General features: G+C 44.2%; 1 protein-coding gene and 1 pseudogene across 2 annotated transcripts in view; one reads left to right on the top strand and one right to left on the bottom strand.

Moving 5' to 3' along the window:
* The window catches only part of MYO5A (myosin VA), a gene marked incomplete at both ends in the record, with an annotated part of 127,810 nt that overhangs the window by 34,242 nt on the left and 72,977 nt on the right, over positions 1-20,591 (bottom strand). Inside the window, 6 exons of the mRNA XM_080707005.1 lie at positions 2,133-2,360; positions 4,366-4,419; positions 4,622-4,765; positions 6,259-6,372; positions 13,718-13,866; positions 14,272-14,365. Coding sequence (XP_080563131.1) covers positions 2,133-2,360; positions 4,366-4,419; positions 4,622-4,765; positions 6,259-6,372; positions 13,718-13,866; positions 14,272-14,365 — 783 coding nt within the window. The remainder of the gene's footprint in view (positions 1-2,132; positions 2,361-4,365; positions 4,420-4,621; positions 4,766-6,258; positions 6,373-13,717; positions 13,867-14,271; positions 14,366-20,591) is intronic.
* On the top strand, positions 15,062-16,891 carry LOC308271504 (AP-1 complex subunit sigma-3-like; annotated as a pseudogene). Its single transcript has 3 exons — positions 15,062-15,072; positions 16,108-16,408; positions 16,651-16,891. The product of its transcript is annotated as an AP-1 complex subunit sigma-3-like (transcript).

Raw genomic sequence — 20,591 nt, 5'->3', positions numbered from 1 at the left:
CTCTCTTCATTTTCTTTTCCTTTCGCCTAGTCTTTATTAAAGTTTCTTGTGAAATTGGCCACCTTATGTTATATGCATGTGATTATGTCACAACGAATCCCACCATTACATATGACTATAATATATATTAAACTATTATTCATAAATAGAGATAAAAGGAAGAAAGGCAGGCAGGCAGGCTCTCAGTGTGTCGCAGAGGGCCAGCGGGGAAGCCTGGTCTTCGTGTCTGGGGAGCAGAGCCCGCTGCCCGGCCAGCCATGGGCGGCCTCGGGAGCCCGCTGAGACGAGTCTTTTGGAACTCCCCTCACTTTGGACTCAAGGGGCTCGTGGTTTGTTTTAAACACACCACTTCTTTATATAAACTCACTTATTACTGGATCCCCCACCAATCACTGAGTCAAATATCTTGTGTTTAGAATATGCTACTTTCTGGGTCAGTGTTGGTCCCAAAGTGTGGGTTGTCTTTATCGAATCCAAACACGTGCCAGATAGAGGGTCTAAACCGCAAGCACTGCCAGCCTTCCCAGGCATTCTGCTCCTTTTAGAGCACGGACATTTCTATATGGTATGCCACGCAGCTGCAATACTCGATGGCCTCCATTCCTGAACCCATCCTTCTGCAAACACATGGGGAGCGAGGCAGACCAGTTTTTGAGGTAATCATTCACATTCCCCACGATGGCAAATGACAAAAAGACCTGTTTCTTATCGGCCCATGGCAGCGCTGGGCCTCTAATACCTCAGCACAGGGAAGAGCTTCCAAGGACCGGCCACATGTTTAGTGTGGGTGTACTGGTATTGGGAAGAGGGTTTAAAATGTATTAAGGTATAAGTATTGGGAAAAGAGTTCCAATTTTAAAAATATATCCTTTATACTAAGAAGGCTAGGGATAGCAGAAAGGAGGGACTTGTAATTTACATTTCTAAAGGGAAGGAAAGAAAGCCTGAGAGGCTCCTTTTACATTTCTGAAAGAGAAACAAATGGCCTAAGGGAAATCTGAAGAAATCCCAGATGCCGGAGAAACAATTTCACACTAGAGATAGGGCTAGCATATCTACAGATCAAAGGACCTTCCTCGGACTTAGACAGGATAAAAATTCAGTGAACTGGAGTTCGTTGGCATTTTCATTCGAATTGCCCCCCTGTGTTGGCTCCGGCACAGGGCTGTAACTACCTCTATATTTCTACCTTCTAATAAACTTCTTTAAATCTGCAGCAGCTGTCCAAGCGATGAATACTTATTCTTAGCTTAGGACAAGAATCCACGGTTTTTCTGTTTGTCTCTGTGTGTCTGGTGGTAGGGGGGGATTATTTCACACCACACCTCTTTCCCCCCAACCTATCCCCTGCAACATGGGGATGTGGCCAAACCCCTCAACGCTGCCCTTCCTGCTGGGACGGCTCGCCCTGTTGAACAGAAGCCCCTAGAGTAGCAGGAGTTATCTCCATGGAACTGGCTGATCTCATTCTAACCTTTCTACATGTTACTTCTCTGATTAAACAGGCTATTTTCAACAAGCAGCCTTAGATTTGTATTTAATGTCACCTCACAGCAAATATTAAACATTTTAACACACAATTTTTATATTTATATATATATATATATATATATATTTTTTTTTTTTTTTGTGGGTCTAGGGATGGAACCCAGGGGCATTCGACCTCTGAACTACACCCCTAGCCCTATTTTTATTTTGAAACAGAGTCTCATTGAGTTGCAGAGGGCCTCACTAAGTAGCTGAGGCTGTCCACAAACCATGATCCTCTGGTCTCAGCCTCCCAAATGTTGGGATTACAAGCCTGCGCCACCACGCCCGGCTCAGAATTTATTCTAGACAAAAATTTACTGTGGTCAGATGACACGAGTAAGAGATGAAATTCTGATAATCACTTGGGATTTCACTTGATTTTTGCAATTTGAAGTTTTTTTCATGTTTTTTTGTGTTTTTTTTTTTTTTTTTTACAAAATCCAATTGCCATTGACAACATTTTAAAAACAACACTGTGACATTTCTTAAATAGGCAACCTTTAGGCAAAAAATGGTCTTAACTTTTTGCTTCATTATAAATTGCAGGGAACGATGAGAAGAGACAGGTGGGCCAGGTCCCGCCGCAGCGTGGGCGCGCTTACCTTGGGCTGGATGGCCTCTTTCTGGCTCACCAGCTGGGACCTCAGGATGAGGACCTCCTCCTTGCGGACGTCGAGCTCCTCCCTCACCGAGGTCAGCTGCTCCAGGAGCACGCGGTAGGCGGGCGCACCCGGTGCGGTCACCTCGGGCGCGCTTTTCTCACTGAGCGCTTTCCGCAATTCATTTAGCTCGTTTTTCAGTTTCTTGTTTTCTGATTCTAGTTCTTGACGCTGAACAGAGTTATAAAGAAAAGGTCACTGAATTCTGCCGGGAAAGGGCACCAGCGCTCGGCTAGGGAGTGGCTTCCTAGGCTCTACTGGGAGCCCTGCTCTGCAATTCAGAAGTCTAACATCAAGTGGGAATGAGCAAGGGTCATTGCAGTCTGCATCAGCAACACAAACTCCAAGTCGAATTTCTTCTACACTGCTAAGGGGCGTTTACAGGTCCAGAGAGTCTTACTTTCCGATGGGTGGTCAGTCCCAAAGAACTCAGGTTTATTCATAGGTAAATAGAAGAGCAAATCCAAGTGTCTAGCTGGTACTGACATTCCCAGGGAGTGGCTCAGATGGGCCGACCCTGAGATCTTTAGTAGTGTCCTCTTATTTCTCTTATAGAGCAAAATAGAAAGACCACTGAAATTTTAGGCTTTTAACTTGTAATTTAAAAATTTAGCACATAACTTCAACTGACAAAGTTCCCATTAGTGTTTCAACGACAATAATTAAGACACTTTTCGAACTTCTCTCCTGGGTGACCTGCTTGTGGCGTGGCTGGTTGTGCCTCCGGAGGCTGCATGTCTCCCCTTTAGCCATCCAGGTAGACATGCACATACTCCACTTTCTTGGAAAAGCGCCACGGTGCCGTATTAACATGATACAGTCCAGTGACAAGTGAGACATTTGTGTATAAAAATCAAGTATTTTGGTTCTTCCCAGAGAAATAATTCTGGGTTTGTAGCAATATAATAGGCCTATCACTGAGTTATAGCAAAACGACTTTAAGTCTTTCTGTGAACAATAATTTCACTCCCATCCCCAATCTCCTATAATTACTCATCAGATTTGCATCGTACACTGAAAAAAATTTGTCTTTACTTGGATGCCTAACCTTTGGTACAGTGATTCCCAAACTTTAATAGGATCATAATCATCTAAAGTCCTTGTTAAAACACAGATTTCATCACTTTTCGGCGTTTTGGCGAAGAAAAAGTGTAAAACACAGATTTCTAGCCCCATCTAGAAATTGGTCAATGAGTCAAGTAGTGCGGAGCCAGACAACTGACATTTCCAACACATTAGCAGGGGAGGCCCGAGGACTGTACTTTGAGAACACTAGTACAAACCTTTGTGAATTGGGCTTCATTCCGTGTTTGTGTAAGGCAGGAGAGCTGGGGAGCAGGCGGCTACCCTCGCCCTTTGGTCTGTCCCCTCACAGCCAACCAACTTTTGTGGTGGCAAATGGAGCATCTGATTCGAGTCTGAACCTGGAGTTGATATTCTTTACTATTAGCAACTACGTCTCCTGTCCCTATTAAGAACCAAGTCCAGCACACACAGAACAGAACTTACAACAGGACACAGGCTGGAAGAAATGCCTGAGGCTTAAGCAAGGACCTCTGGTGCAGCCTCCAGCACTTAACGATGTTTTCTTAGAAAAAGAGGGGCTCAGCAGGAGGCTGGCCAAAATGAGGTCTTTAGTCTTCAGAACCAAACTACCAATTGAATGCATGAGAACCTATGTTCACAGCTGCACAGTTCAGCCAAGATGTCCATCAACAGATGGAAAGATTACAAAACAATGGAATTCCACTCAGCCATAAAGAAGAACAAAGTACATCATCTGCAGAGAAATAGAGGGAGCCAGAGAGCACTAAGCTGAGTGAGATCAGTCAGTCACAAAAAGCGAAAAGTTGACGCTGCCCCTAACATGCGGAAGCTAGAGAGGAAGGGGTCACAGGAGGAACCATAGACGAGCAAATAAGGCGACCTGACTGAGAGGATGGGAGGGGAAGAGGGAAGCTCCCTGATGTCCATGATGTACATCCACAAAATATCAAAGCCAGTCGCCAAGCCAAACATGAGCAGGAGGGAGAGGGGAGAGAATGGGCGGAATTGGGGAAAGGCTAAATGGGAGACGTATGTGTGTATCCTCTACCATCTTGTACCCCATTAAGATGTATGACTATAATGTACCATTAAGAAAAAAAAATTACATGAAAAAAAAAATTCCCATTACCTTGAGGGACTCGTATTCCAGTTCTGCACCTCTAATTTGTGGTCTTTCTTCTTCCTGGGGGGAAAATTAAGTAAAAATTTAAGTTTTAATTGTCACAATTTTACTCTTAGAATATTTACTTGTTCTAAAGAAAACAGCAAAAAAGGAGCCCTTGCTGTTTCAACTTAACACTGCCGGTTTAAGGCACTTCTAGACCAAGTTCACATTGAAGGACGCGTCCTGGGCCTGGCTTCGGCGCTGGGGAGGCGCCACGCACCTTCGCCTTGCTGCGCAGCACCTGCTCCTCCTTGCGGTCCAGCTCGTCCTGCATCGCCTGCTTCTCCTGCTCCAGCTCTGTGACCCGCTTCTGGAGCTTGAGGAACAGCGACATGTCCAGAGGCACCCTCTTCTCGCTCGACTCCTAAACCCCAGACGTCGCAGAAGAGGCAAGCCAGTGAGAAACTAAGCGGCTCGGTAGAAAAACAGGCACATTTATAGAAGAGATAGGAACATCAACCAATACACAAGACAATCACTAAATGACCAAGAGCAATTCTTAACTGATGACAAATCGTGTCATTCCAGTTGTCCTTGAAAAATGCTTAGTTCTCACCGGGCGTGGTGGGCGCGCTTGTCAGCCCAGCATTGGGAGGCTGAGACAGGAGGATCGTGGTTCGCAGCCAGCCTCAGCTACTCAGTGAGGCCCCTGCAACTCAGTGAGACCCGGTTTCAAAGTAAAGAATAAAAAATAGGGCTGGGGCTGGGCATGGCGGCGCACGCTTGTAATCACCACGCTTGGGAGGCGGAGACAGGAGGATCGCGCAGGTTTGAAGCCAGCCTTGCTGGCTTAAGCGACCCTGTTTTCAAATAAAAAATATATTTAAAAAAATAGGTGTCTGGGAGTGTAGCCCGGAGGTAGAAGGGTTTCCAGGAACCCCAGTACCACCACCACCACAAAAAAAAAAAAAAAAAAAAAAAAAGGGTTGGGGTTGTAGCTTGGAGATAAAATGCCCCTGGGTTCCATTCCCAGTACCTAAAACTAAAACAAAAACTAAACACCTAACTTTTATAAAAGATTTAGGATATAAGGAAAATACAAAAATAAATTAAGGCATAATCCTATTTCCAGAAAAAAAGCCATAGTAGAGGCCTAGCACTCCCCTCCCCCCTTCCTTCTTCTTTTTGTGTTACTGGGGATTAAATCCAGGGGCATTCTACCTACAAGCTATACTCCCACCCCTTTTTAAATTTTTTTGTTTTGAAACACTGTCTTGCTAGGTTGCTGAGACTCAACACTGCTGAGGCTGGCCTCAAACATGCAATGCCTCTGTCTTAGTCTCCCAAGTACATGCCACCATGACCTCTTAGAGCTCACCCACCTGCTATAAAGAGTGGCCACACGGAAAGGCCCCCGGAAGAGAACCCGAGTCTAACTGAAAGCACCCGCATGAGGTGCTCCTTCTCCATCAGTGGGCAGGAGAGCTGCTGGGCATGTCCCCAGAACTGTACTCAATACTAAATTATTATTATCTGAACGCACTAAGATGTGGGGGGCTTACTGAATGACAAAATAACTGGAACAACTGCAGCCCCACTAAATGCTGGCCATACTTTTGGCTCCGTAAGCCCAGCCAAATACGGCTCTGAAAGGACAGGACTGGAGAGGTGCAGTGCAGAATGTCTGGATGGAGGGAGGGAGGAGTGCAAAGGCCAGGAACAGAAATCCCACAGAGATGGGCCTCAATTAGGATACTGGCTCTGCCACTCGGCAGTGAGGTATACTGACAAAAATACAGGCAATGGGCACATACAGACATAGTTAATTAGGCACCCACAAGTCCCGTATTGGAAGTGTTTCCTTTTAACAACAACATGGCCGCATCCTTCTTTTGGTGACAGATAACTAAAGTGTACCTCTGTCCTGGACGGAATGTCTTCCATCTCTGCAATTTCAGAGCTAAAGATGTACTCAGATTCATTGCTGCTGTGGGTGGAGTCTGTTCTCTTGTGCCCAGGCTTAGGTACATTCTGCAAGGCAAACAAGCCAGCTATAATTAACAGGACATTACCAACGTAGCATAGTTAAGACAACAACCACTTTAACTTAATTCTTATTCCCACTCACTGACTCGTACTGATGCCCAGAACGATCTGCTCCATGTCACCTTGATCAAATCCCTACAAAGGGTCTGTATACCTCAAAGAGAAAGCTATACCAGCAGAGCGTGACAAGAAGAGTTGTAAAGGCAAACACGTAAATAAAAACTAGCTGTGATTATTAGCAGAGTTTCCTTCAAGTTTTTCGTGTGGAGTGGGCATTTGCCCCGGAGAAGCAGAGGTGTGGCGCTCCATCCAAGCAACGTCTTTAGTCCACAAAGCTCATAACGTACAATGTATGACACGCAAAATCATTCCACTACACGGCAATTGAGCGTACATGGTAAAATGATGGGGTTCACACAGGCAACTATACTTGCTGTCATTTTTATGCATGGTGTGAATTTCTGGAGTAGTGAGAAGGATGGACGGTACTGGGGAGGTGAGAAGCTGCTCAAAGCATCCTCTAGAGACCCCGGGGCTATCCATGCAGGGAGCCCAAGTGGCACTTATGACACGTGACCCTTACGAAATCAGTGTTCAGAAAGCTCACGAGGTAGAGAAGTTAAGCAACTGCAGCCCTGGCCCAGCCCAACCTGTAGTCAACGAAGACGGAAGACCCCAAGAAACCCCGGAACCTCTGAAACTACCCAGAAGCAGAGGTCTATACTTCCATGGGGGAGAATCGCAAACATGAAGTCAAAGGCAGATTGAACCCATTTACTCTATTCAAGAGGGCCTGCCACAGTTGTATGGGATGGCACTTATTTATTTTTAATATGATTTTAATATAGTCTCACATCATAATGTAAATCATAATGACAGTAACATCATGCACACAACACGAGGTGCCCCTCCCCCTCCTCCCCTTCCCAATACAGAGTACTGAGACTGGCGTTGGATCTTCACAGATGTACACACAGTCGATGGTAGTGATTCTATCAATGAACCTCACTCTTCCGCCCCTCCCGTTAGGTCACCTCCCCGGCTCTACTGAGGTTTCCCCTCCAGTCTCTGGAGTCCCTCTTGTATTTCAGTTACTCCCTAGCTTGCCCATATTAGAGGAAACATGTGACCCTTCACTTTCTTTGCCTGGCTAATCTCACTTAACACAAGGCTCTCCGGGTCCTTCCATTTTCCTGCAAATTATTTAATTTTGTTCTTTATTACTGAGAAGAATTCCATGGTGTGGATATCCCATAATTGTAATCTACTCCTCTGTTGGTGAACACCTAGGCTGGTTCCATAATTTGGCCACAGTGAATTGTGCTGCTGTGTTTTCCCACATCCGGGCCAGCATTTGTTGTTATTTGACTTCTTTATGCCTGCCACTCTGAGGGGTGGATGGAATCTCAGAGTAGTTTTGGTTTGGACTTTCCTGAGTGGACGGCATTCATTCAATAAATGGGTTGTGTCATTAAGAAAAACAGGTGGCAATGAATACCTTAAGGTCTGAATGGCAGAAATACTGCTATTTTTTTTTTTTTTTTTTTGGTGCTGCAGACTAAACCCAGGGCCTTGCACATGGTAGACAAGAGCTCTACCCCTGAGCTACAAGCCTTGCCTATTTGTTATTTAATATAACTTTTGATTACAGGGCAGTGTTTAAATGCTTTGGGTCTGGATGAGTCCCTGCCCTGCCACTTACTTGTCCCTTGCCAACCTCTCCAGGCCTCAGTTTCATCAAGAGAGGAAAGTGATAATAAGTAATATAAATAATATTATCTCTCTTTTAGGGTTTACTCAAGAATGAAATGAGAGTTTAAGAGTTCAGCATAGTGCCTGGCATGCGGCAGGCCTTCAATTAACATCAACCTCTGCTGCTATCATTGTTAGGGATCTGCAGTAATTCAACAATTTCCTTGTAGACCTTCCAGTTCAAGTTTTGCTGTGCTATTTTTTTTAGAATTTTCTTGGTGCGATGCGATCATACATCACAGCAGTGTGTTCAGTGCTGCAGTGACATATGCAATCACTCTCGGTGTCCCTCTGCAGCCCACCTCGCTAGCCCTTGCTTCTCTCCCGTACACGCTGGGGAGACTGGCAGCGATACCTTCGGAGACACGAGCTGCTTTGTTTCCATCCTCAAGCCTCCTTTCTCCCCTCCCTCCCTCCCTCCCCTCCTGAACCCCTGCCACAGTTCTACTGGCCTCTCCCCTCATATTCATGAAGCCTTTTCTTCCCTGTTTTCTCTTAGCTTTCACATATGAGAGAAAACATACGACCCTTGACTCTGAGTCCAGCTAATCTCACTTCGCATGTTCTCTAGTTCCAAGTATTTTCTTGCAACTGACATAATTTTGTTCTTCATTATGGTTGAGTAGAATTCTAGTGTGTGTATATACCAAATTTTCTGTATTCATTCATCTGTGGATGGACACCTAGGTTGGTTCTACAATTTGCCTATTGTGAATGTATCACTATAGTATTCTAACTTTAATTTTGGCAAAATAACAAGGAGTGATATAGTTGGGTCACAGCCCTAATTTACAACCCTACCCGCAGTGCACAGTGCTCCTCTCTCCCCATACCCTCGCCCACATTTATTACTGCTTGTATTCTTGATGACTGCCAACCCAACCAGAGTCACATGGAATCTTGGTGTTGTTTGCATTTCCATGATTGCTAAAGAGGGTAAACACTTTTTTCATATCATTTTGCTATTTGTATTTCTTCTTTTGAGAAGTGTCTATCAAGTTCAATTGCCCATTCTGGATTGGGTTCTTCATTATATTCCGAGATACTAGTTCTCTACTGGAGAAATAGCTGGGAAATATTTTCTCCCAATCTACATGTTCTCTCTTAGGACTCGTGATGGTTTTCTTTGCTGCACAGATACTTTTTAATTTGATGCTGTCCTAGCTGTTGGTTCAGTTTCATTCTCTGAACTGTAGGGTCTTGTTTAAAGTCCCTGCTAGTGTCTATTTTCTTCTAGTAACTGCAGTTTCTAATTTCTAGGTCTACGGTCCACTTTGAGTTGAGTTTTGTGCAGGATCAAAGACTGGCCTCTAGTTCTATTCTTCAGGATGTGTCTGCAGTCGTGTGTTACTGAGTCCCAAGGACATACATTTGATTTGGTCACTGTGTTGTCTTTCAAGACCTGCACCTTGTTGCTCTTCTGCTCCTAGCCATTTCTCCCATAATCTCTTCTTTCCCAGACCTGTTTTATTTCCTTTGCCAAGGCTAGCGATCCCATCATTAACATGCTGGATTCCCATCTCTAGGGAATGAGTCTGGATTCCCTTGCCCCATTACACTTTTATCATTTGCTTGAAACTCTTTAGCCCTAACACAGTCTTTTCTTGATTGCCTCCCTCCCTATCATCCTTGGACAAAGGACTGTTTTTGTAGAAAAGCACTTCTTATACTAGGGCCACTCTAGACCCTGGCAATCAAGACACAACTAACTCACAATGCCCCTCAGCCCACACATGACACAGATTAAAGGAAGCCCTCCGGGCCATCATCAGTTCCCCTCCCAAAAGTTTCCCCCATCCATTTGGAGAGTCTGCTTATTACAAAATGCTTCATTAGCTCTGGATTGTGGCACTTAGAGCTCTATTTGCATAAGTGTCAATGGAAGATTAGGTAAGTACCCATGTTAGCTGCAGAATTCTAACTAAACATTGAAGTTAGATACTGCCATTAATAGTTTAGTTATAATAAATTATATTGTCAAATTTTTTATTCTTTACAAATTTAGGGAAATATTTCTACAAAGAGCATGATCTTGATTATTTACAGAGCTGGGAAGTGAGACCCAACAAAGAGCTAAGCAGGAAGCAAGAGACCTTTGATCTTCTTCAAGAGAAAGGAGAGAGTCACAGGAATACAGTGAAGAGTCCAAGGGCTGAGGAACAAGAAATCAAGTATCTAAACTGCCCTTGCAGCACTGCTGGGAACAGAATGGGTAGCAGGCAGAACTGCTTAGCAAATCTAATGACTGTCTTACGGTGCTGGAGAGGGGCCATTACTGGAAGGTCTTTATCTAGAGAGATGGCTACCTTGTTAACTACAGAGAATCTCACAGACAACTGGAATATGCTCTCAGTGATGTACACAAGGCATATACCTCTTCCATTTTATTTCCTGTAATTCATGAGGTGCACACTATTATAGAACCTAAAAAATTCTGTAGAAAAAATCTGTTTAACTTGGTTGATTAGCATAATTATTTGACCTCAGAATAATTTCTTTTCCAATGCTTCTTAGTAACATGCTAACTAATGACCTCAGAAACAACCAGTGGGATACAAAGTCTAGCTCAGCTATACTTGAAGCAGAGATGAACCATATATGTTGGTATGGTTGGCTAATATAAAAAGCAAATACAAATACACCAAAGAACACTCATGGGGAACATGAACATGGAGAGGAAAAGGGCTCCAGAGAAAGCCTAGCATGACAATATATGAAGAAAAGGCTTCACTAGTGCCAAGTGCAGCGTGGACCAGGAAAGACAGGCTTCAAAGGGCTTCCGGACTTGACTAATATCATTTTGTCACAGAGTGGATTAGTGAGGTTTGAAATAATAGTCCAACCTGGGATTTATATTAGCTATTTAACCTCTTTTAGACAGGTTTTCTCATCTACAAGATGACAGAGAACATTCTTTTTATGTTACATAATCTCTCTCTCTTTTTTTTTTGGTGGTACTGGGGTTCCTGGAAGCCCTTCTACCTCCGGGCTACACTCCCAGACCTATTTTTACATTTTCATTTGGAAACAGGGTCTCCTAAGCCAGCGCGCGCGCGGCTGGCTTCAAACCTGCGCGATCCTCCTGTCTCTGCCTCCCAAGCGCGGGGATTACAAGCGTGCGCCACCACGCCCGGCATAATCTCTTTATTTGTGTGGCGCTGGGGACTGAATCCAGGGGCATTATACCTCCGAGCTACACCCTCAGCCCTATTTTATCTTTACTTTGAAGCAGGGCCTTGCTAAATGGCTGAGGCTCATATTGAATCCAGGACCCTCCTGTCTCAGCCTCCCAAGTACTGGGATTACAGGTGTGTATCACCATGCCCGGCTATGCCTTGCCATTCTTGAAAACCACAAACACCTACTGCAACAATCTGGGTGTTACAGTCAGATATAAAATATCCCCTACAGAGCTTATTTATTAACATTTGGAGCTGACGCAACTGACTCAATAGGGCTATGATCCGAGCAGTGGTAAGTCCACTGAATGAGTTTATCTGAGAGGCTGCCCAGGCTGGCAGGGCATGGCTGGAGGTGGGTCCCTGGGATGCGGCCTCGGGGATGCACGAATGGCTGCCCCCCCCCCCCCCCCCGCTCACTCTCTCTGGCTCTGGCCTCCATGATGTGAGGAGTGCAGCCCACGTGCTCGGCCTCGGGGATGCACGAATGGCTGCCCCCCCCCCCCCCCCCCGCTCACTCTCTCTGGCTCTGGCCTCCATGATGTGAGGAGTGCAGCCCACGTGCTCGGCCTCGGGGATGCACGAATGGCTGCCCCCCCCCCCCCGCTCACTCTCTCTGGCTCTGGCCTCCATGATGTGAGGAGTGCAGCCCACGTGCTCGGCCTCGGGGATGCACGAATGGCTGCCCCCCCCCCCCCCCGCTCACTCTCTCTGGCTCTGGCCTCCATGATGTGAGGAGTGCAGCCCACGTGCTCGGCCTCGGGGATGCACGGATGGCTGCCCCCCCCCCCCCGCTCACTCTCTCTGGCTCTGGCCTCCATGATGTGAGGAGTGCAGCCCACGTGCTCGGCCTCGGGGATGCACGGATGGCTGCCCCCCCCCCCCGCTCACTCTCTGGCTCTGGCCTCCATGATGTGAGGAGTGCAGCCCACGTGCTCGGCCTCGGGGATGCACGGATGGCTGCCCCCCCCCCGCTCACTCTCTCTGGCTCTGGCCTCCATGATGTGAGGAGTGCAGCCCACGTGCTCGGCCTCGGGGATGCACGGATGGCTGCCCCCCCCCGCTCACTCTCTCTGGCTCTGGCCTCCATGATGTGAGGAGTGCAGCCCACGTGCTCGGCCTCGGGGATGCACGAATGGCTGCCCCCCCCCCCCGCTCACTCTCTCTGGCTCTGGCCTCCATGATGTGAGGAGTGCAGCCCACGTGCTCGGCCTCGGGGATGCACGGATGGCTGCCCCCCCCCCCCCCCGCTCACTCTCTGGCTCTGGCCTCCATGATGTGAGGAGTGCAGCCCACGTGCTCGGCCTCGGGGATGCACGGATGGCTGCCCCCCCCCCCCGCTCACTCTCTCTGGCTCTGGCCTCCATGATGTGAGGAGTGCAGCCCACGTGCTGTCCCTCTCCTACTTCCCACTGCCATGTCCTGAGTTCGCGGTCCCCAGCCTCACACGGACTGCACCCTAAACCGTAAGAAAACAAGTCTTCTCTCCTCTAAATTATGCGATCAGTCTTTTAGATTATAGGTGCAAAAATGCTGACTGGAACACTGGAACATCTGATGTCTAAAAGGCAGTCATTAAATGACTCCTCGCTAAGTTGGTGAAGCTGGCTTTGAACCTGCAATCCTCCTGTCTCAGCCTCCCAAGTGCTGAGATTACAGGTATGCACCACCATACCCAGCTCTTTTTTTTTTTTTTAAGTGTCACATTTTAAAGAACTTTGTCAAGCAGATTCAGATAGAAACAAAATTTGAAGCAAATATTCTCCTGCAGAGGTAGCAAATTCTTTTGTTTTTTTGTAAAAAGAGAAATTTTTTAGCATTCTGGTTATTGGGACCATTAGTCAACTTCAAGGTTGACACTGCTGGGGTAAGGACTGTTTTCTGATATGGAATAAGTAGAAGAGAAAGGTGCAGAACTATTCCAAGTACAAAAAGGTACCGTGGCAAATGCAGACAGGTCTTTGAAATAGATGATTTGTTACAAAAAAGGCTGACTTTCCTTTTTGTAGGAATTTATCTTGGAAACTACAATAAAATGCAGTGGAGGAAATAGTTAAATTAGTATTTGCTTTATAAAAATGCAAAATGACATTAAGCCACTTAATATGTAAAACAAAGTCCTATTGCATTGGCTATATGCTATCCTATCAGCTCATGTTTAAAATGTCTGACCCTACTGAAGTACTTAATGAGTAAAGCCGTATGATTCTGAGGATTTACTTTAGGATAACATAATCACTGGATGGGATGGGATGGGGTAAAAGGCAAGTAAAGATGAGCTGACCATTCTGAAATTGGGTGATGGGCACATGAGTTATATAGAGATCGATTCTGCTTCCTACTTATTTTGTTAATGTTTAAAATTTTTCATTTCAAAGAAAGCGAAAGCGTGGACTCACCGCCAGGAGAGTCATCTCTTCCTTGAGGTCGTCATATCTCTCCTCTAGGCGACTGAACTCATTCAGGAGATTTTGATATCTCAGTCTTTCATCATTCAGATCAAGTTCCAGTTGTTTTGTTTCTTCTACTAACTTCTTCTCCATAGTTTCTGGAAGAAAGAACATGCATACCAAAGGCGGTTCCAAAGAGTGCAGGAGTGTAGGATATACTCATTTCTGGTTTCCATCCCCAGTACCATAAAAAAAAAGAATTCTTACTAAATCAATAGAAATCCCATAAATCCTGATAAATCATACATGCAAAACTAACTTTTAAAAAATTACACATGACACTGGCTGCAAATGAGTTCACACTGACTGCTAGGTAGAGAGAACAGGCTTACACGTGGCCAACTGCTTTAATCCAAGTATCTGAGGCCCTCGCTGCCTCTAACCTTGTAAATTTACTGACGACAGCCTCAACTGCTCTCAGCGATGTTGGAGGTGGTAAACTTCAGCGTGGGGTCGGATGGGGGTACTGGATGGTGTGCAGCAGCCGGCCCACCTGAGCTTACCTGTCATCTCCTTAGCCTGCTCCACGATACGGTGATTGAGGGTCTCTTTCTCCTGCTTCAGCAAAGCATTTTCCTCCTTCAGATTTGATACCAGCTATAAAATGAAACCATAAACTGAGATGGCTGGAAGAGAAGGAGCCTTATCACCGAGTGCAAAGACCATGCACAGGTCCCGCTCCCACTGTCTCTGAGACTGTTTCGCCTTGTTATACCCAGCCATCTGTCAACGTGGCTCGGCTACTCCTTCCAGAGGCCCTGCTGGAAATCCCTTCCATTAGATGTCTTCCCTGGGCTACTTACTGCAAGGCTCTGTACACGCCTCCTGGTAGCCCTTGTAACCGACTGACTTTTGTAAATCAATTTGTATTTTGTAAAGTAATTTGCATTTTGCAGCTTAAACATCTCTGTTCTCAGAGCACCGATAACATCGCTTCATCTTAATACCGTAGCACAAAACTTATGTGTACTCATGATTTTTAAAAAAATTTAAACATCTTATTTTGAAGTTTTATACAAATTGAATATTATCTTGTTTTTCATTCAGTATTTTATTATAATTGCACAATACAAAGAAAACATAATGATTATTTCCGCCAATGCCCGCACACGATGTCCTCCAAAGTTCCCAAAGTTAGCCCAGGATGCCACACACACAGATCATTTTCTGTGAGTGACATGAAGTCTGATGCTGAGCAATGTCTAATATGGAATTAGCCACAACAGAGGACATTTACCAAGAAGTGCCTCCATCCAAAAATACTGGAACAGAACTAGAAAAACTGTCATAGATATGCATGAAAGGTCAGTGCTACAAAATTTGTTTTGAAAAAATAAAGAGTTCTTCCATATTTTTTAAAAAAATAATTAAACCACAAAAGTGATCAAAATGATGCGTACTCTTCAATTTGGTGCCATAATCATATCATTAATCTGAGGAAGCAGTCCACATTGAAAGCCCAGTGATACTACTCCAGACTATTTCCTTCAAATAACAGTTAAATCAAGGAGCTGACGAATTTATCCTTCTGTTCTTCTGCTTTTGTCTGACCGTTTTCTCTGAAATATGTCTGCTGAGATGAGCCACAGAGAACATTTTTCCATTATGTTCTTAAAAAGTCTCTTATAGAATTCAACAGCAAGCAAACCTTGACTTGGGAAAAGCACTGGAAGGTCCCTAGCCATTCCAATATGAGTGACACCAGACCTTAAAACTGACATTGAAAAGGCACAGATAAGACTTCAGAAACACATACCAGGACAGAATAGCCTGAGCTATTTTCCTTAACAGATCTGATCACATAGTACCTGATCAGGTAGAGTTTCTTTCTAGGAAGCATAAGGATTACGTATTCACAATAATGACGACAGCAGCAAACACACCCTTTGAGGGCAGAGGAAAAGGAAAGGCATCTACTATTTAGGCTGCAGTGAGAGGTAATAAATTTTCAAAGTAAGCCCAATAAACAATCATTTAAAATACATTAGGCTGATTTTAAAGAAATCAAATCTCTCAAGGAACTAAGAGTTCTTGGAACATAGAGATTTAAAAATATAGTAGCAACAATAATTACTGCTATTGCTCCTGATCCCTATTATAGCATGTTTAGGGTAATGAGTGATGTTGTAGACACTGTATCTCTCGATCTCTCTAAATCTTAATAGAGTTTGTACAACACATAACCTATGGGAATGTCCCTTATATTCAATTAAAAGGCAAAATTAAAGCCTTAGCCTAGATAGCAGCTTCTAAGGCGTCAGAACACTTAAGTTCTATACTTTCTTTGGATATCTTCCCTAATTACAATCCTGAAATAAAATAAATGATTGTGGGAACAGCCATGGTCTGAGGCGGCCACCGCGCCTGTCAGCCCGCAGGCTCCTGCGCTGGCTCGCCTGGCCCCCACGTCCTCCGCTGAGCTCGGGCCTGGCCCCTGTGGTACGTTTCATATTGTTCTTCATTCGACAGGGTAAGTTGTGGCTGCTGAAATGGTACACTACCCTTCCTGACAAAGAGAGGAAAAAGATCACCGGGAAATTGTCCAGATCATCCTCTCTAGAGGGCACAGGATGAGCAGTTTTACTGACTGGAAGGGGCTAAAACTTGTTTATGAAAGGTATGCTAGTTTATATTTTTGCTGTGCAAGCCGGGCGTGGTGGCGCACGCTTGTAATCCCAGCACTTGGGAGGCTGAGACAGTAGGATCGCACAGGTTCGAAGCCAGCCTCAGTTACTTAGTGAGGCTCTCAGCAACTTAGTGAGACCCTGTTTCCAAAAAAAGTATAAAATAGGTCTGGGAGTATAGCCCGGAGGTAGAAAATCCCCTGGGTTCCACCTGCAGTACCACCAAAAAAAAAGAAAAAATATATTTTTGCTGTGCAGTAGAAAATCAAGACAACGAGCTCTTGACACTAGAGATTGTACATGGTTATGTGAAGTGCTGGACAAATACTTTGGAAATGTGTGCGAGCTGGATATTATCTTTTATTTTTAAAAGGCGTATTTTATCCTTGTTGAATTTATAATAGGCGGAGAAATTCAGGAAACATCCAAGAACACTGCTGTCAAAGCCACTGGAGACTCTGATATGTTACCGGAGACCATGGAAGAACCTACGTTTTAACTGTACATCTACTGGAAGACTATGTGCTATGTGTTGTGAATTTATAAATGAGAGATGTCTGGTGTCCAGTCTGCACTGAGCCTGTGGCTCCAGCCGAAATAAAACTTAAAGGGATGCTTTGTCAACTAGCAAAATCACAGTTTACACAATACATCTATAATTGCTAGGCCTGTATTATACCATACACAAATACCGTACTGTGACTCTTATTTCTTGAAATAACTGCTGCTTAACACAGTAGACTAAACACTGGATTGGGATGTTTCAACAATCCCATATTTTAACAAGTCCATGTGAAATTTTTCAGCTCATTTTGAAAAATTCGTTGCAATATATTTTTATTATTTGATCTTTTACCAACAGGTTGAAAGCTGTGTTGTGTTAGCACATGATTCAGAATGTAAAGTATCCCTTATATCATTAGTGTCTTTCCTGTATATTTAGTTTTTAAATTATGTTAATAGTTCAGTTTACATATAATGCTAGAAATTTTAATATACTTAATAATTCTGTAATTTCAGGCCAGATACAGTGTATCTCATTTTAATGTATTCAGGATTTAAAATGGAGAGATTATGTTAAGAAGGAGATGAATGTTTTTAAGTTTTGAAAATTCACTTTACACCCTTTTTTTTTTTGTGTGTGGTACCAGGGATGGAACCCAGGGGCATTGTACCTCTGAGCCACACCCCAGCCCTAGTTTTTAGTCTTTTTATTTTATTTATTTATTTATTTGATGGTACTAGGGTTCCTGGAAACCCTTTTACCTCCGGGCTACACTCCCAGACCTATTTTATATTTTTGAAACAGGGTCTCTTGAACCAGCGTGGCTGGCTACGAACCTGCGCAATCCTCCTGTCTCCACCTCCCAAGCGCTGGGATTACAGGCATGCGCCACCACACCTGGCAAGTCTTTTTATTTTTGAAAGAGTCTCGCTGAGTTGTGAAGGGCCTTGCTAAGTAGCTGAGGCTGGCCGTGAACCACGATCCTCTGGTCTCCACCTCCCGAATGCTGGGATTACAAGCATGTGCCACCACGCCTGGCAATTCACTTTAGACCTTCTGATGCTCCTTACTATATATCTTGAAAAATATAATTTCCTTTTCACATCCTTTTAAGAGCGTTATTCCTTTTTTTTTTTTTTTTTTTTTTTTTGGTGGTACTAAGGATAGAATCCTTCTATCTCCGGGTTATACTCCCAGACCTATTTTTTATTTTTTTACTTGGAAACAGGGTCTCTTAAGCCAGCACGACTGGCTTCGAACCAGTGCGATCCTACTGTCTCTGCCCCCAAGCGCGGGGATTAAAAGCGTGCGCCACCACGCCCGGCTTCATTTCATTTTTAACTAAGCACTGACCTTGTAACCATGTCAGTACACTTACTGCCACAGAACCACATGTGTGAAAAAAGCCCATTTTATATTCCACATATTTTACTATGATTTTTTAAAAAGCATTGACTTCTAGCCGGGCGTAGTGGCACACACTTGTAATCCCAGTACTCGGGAGGCTGAGATAGGAGGATCATGTGGGATCGAAGCCAGCCTCAGCAGTTAAGTGAGGCTCTCAGGAACTTAATGAGACCCTGTTTCCAAATAAAATATAAAATAGGTCTGGGAGTGTGGCCTGAAGGTAGAAGGTCCCTGGGTTCAACCCCCAGGACCACAAAAATAAAACTAAAAAAAAAAAAAAAAAAAAAAAAAAAAAAAAAGCATTGACCTTTAACTTTCTCATGTCTAGATAGATAAGGATTCCTAGGGAGCAGAAAACAAGTACTGTAATCCCAGTACTTGGAGGCTGGGACAGGAGGGCCACAGGTTCAAAACTAGCCTCAGCAATATAGTGAAGCTCTCAGCAGTCCAGCAGGACTCTGTTTCAAAACAAAAAAATTACAAAAGGGCTGAGAGCATAGCTTGCAAGCGGAACACTACTAGGTAACTTGTGAAAGTACATAACATCTTTTTTTTTTTTTTTTGCAGGTCTGGGGATGGACCCAGGGGCATTCGACCTCCAAGCTACACACCTCCTGCCCTATTTTTTATTCTTTATTTTTTGAAACCAGTCTCACTGAGTTACAGAGGGCCTCACTAAGTAGCTGAGGCTGTCTGTGAACCACAATCCTCCAGTCTCAGCCTCTCAAATGCTGGGATTACAAGCGTGCACCACCACGCCCGGCTAGTACATAACATCTTAAAAACAAAATGTGTGCTTGTGATTAGCAAAATATGAATTCCTTTCTCTAAACTCCAGGAACAATGAAATTATCAATAATGAAGAGAAAGGTGGTAGAAAACCTCTCAGCACACAGGGGTTACTGACAGGGAAAGAGGGTTCTGTGACTAAGGATCCCTGGAGACTAGGGAGTAGGTAGCGGCCCTGTGCTACGAACACAGTCAACCTATAAAGTACCCCTCTGATGACCTTGTCTCTTCACTCTTCTCTCTGTACTGATATGGCCTGAGATGAATATCCACTATTAGGAAGGCCCAAGATCCCTGTGGGCTCTTAAGAGGAGCTGTTCCTGGTCAGGGGTGTGCAACCAGTTACTTGTAGCACTTTTTCAAAATACAGGTGCCTATCTCATACTCCGGAGATTGGGCAGGTCACTTTTAAAAACTCTCCAAAAGATTCTGATATACTCCTGGTTAAAAATCAGCTCTAGGCCCGGCATGGTGTTGCACACCTGTAATCCCAGTACTTGGAGGTTGGGACAGGAGGGCCACAGGTTCAAAACTAGCCTCAGCAACATAGTGAGGCTCTCAGCAGTCCAGCAGGACTGTTTCAAAACAAAAAAATTACAAACGGGCTGAGAGCATAGCTTGCAAGCGGAACACTACTAGGTTCAATCCCCAACAGAAAAATAAAAAACAAAAAACAATCTCAACTCCCATTCACTTTCTAGGAATCTTGATTAGTCTTAGAATGTCCTTTTCTTAGCCATGAAGCTGGCTGTCATAGTAAAGTGGTTTCATTTTTTCCCTATCCTACACTCCATCAAAAGATTTAGTGGTAGTGCCTACAGCTATTCCTGTGAAGAGTAGAGAGAATAAAGTAAAAAGAAAGGAGAAATCTGACTCTGCTCATGTGCACTATTCTATCAGACTAGAAAGGCAAGAACACGGCTTTTAGAGTAAAGGGGAGTCTTCCCACCAAGTTCAAATGCTCTACAACAGAAGGGGAGCATCAGGATTTCGCCAGCATTTGCAGCTCGTGCAGTCAACTCTGTTTCATTTACAGACAGTCATCTCGGCACACTCTCTCAAAATCAACTACTATTTTTGAGTAAGCCTGATATTGAAGTACTTTTAGAAATGGTTAAATAATATACTTTACATGTACTGTTTTCTGTACTTAATAAAGTTTTGATATCAATTAAATCTATAGCATGGAAGCACTGATTTGTCTATAAGAATTTTTTTTAGCGGGTTCTATCTGCATAGTGACTCTTGGCTGCAATCAACATGTAGAGTAGACATCTGGATTTCTCTTAGATAGACTTCTGAACACAGTTTCAATGCAGGCTTAAGTGTCCCTAGTATTAGGCATTGACAGCTGATTAGTTGATTTGCTTAGTAATCATGTTATCCCTGCTTAAGGAGTCATAAGACCACCTTTAAAGAATAAGGGTGCATGGTGAGTGCTATGGTCTGCATGTGTCCCCTAGATTTCATGTGTCAGAGGCACATTTGGAGATAAGGT

This window comes from Muscardinus avellanarius (assembly GCF_963383645.1).
Source record: "Muscardinus avellanarius genome assembly, chromosome: 12".
NCBI classification, from domain to species: Eukaryota; Metazoa; Chordata; class Mammalia; order Rodentia; family Gliridae; genus Muscardinus; species Muscardinus avellanarius.
This window is presented reverse-complemented; position numbering and strand designations above follow the sequence as displayed.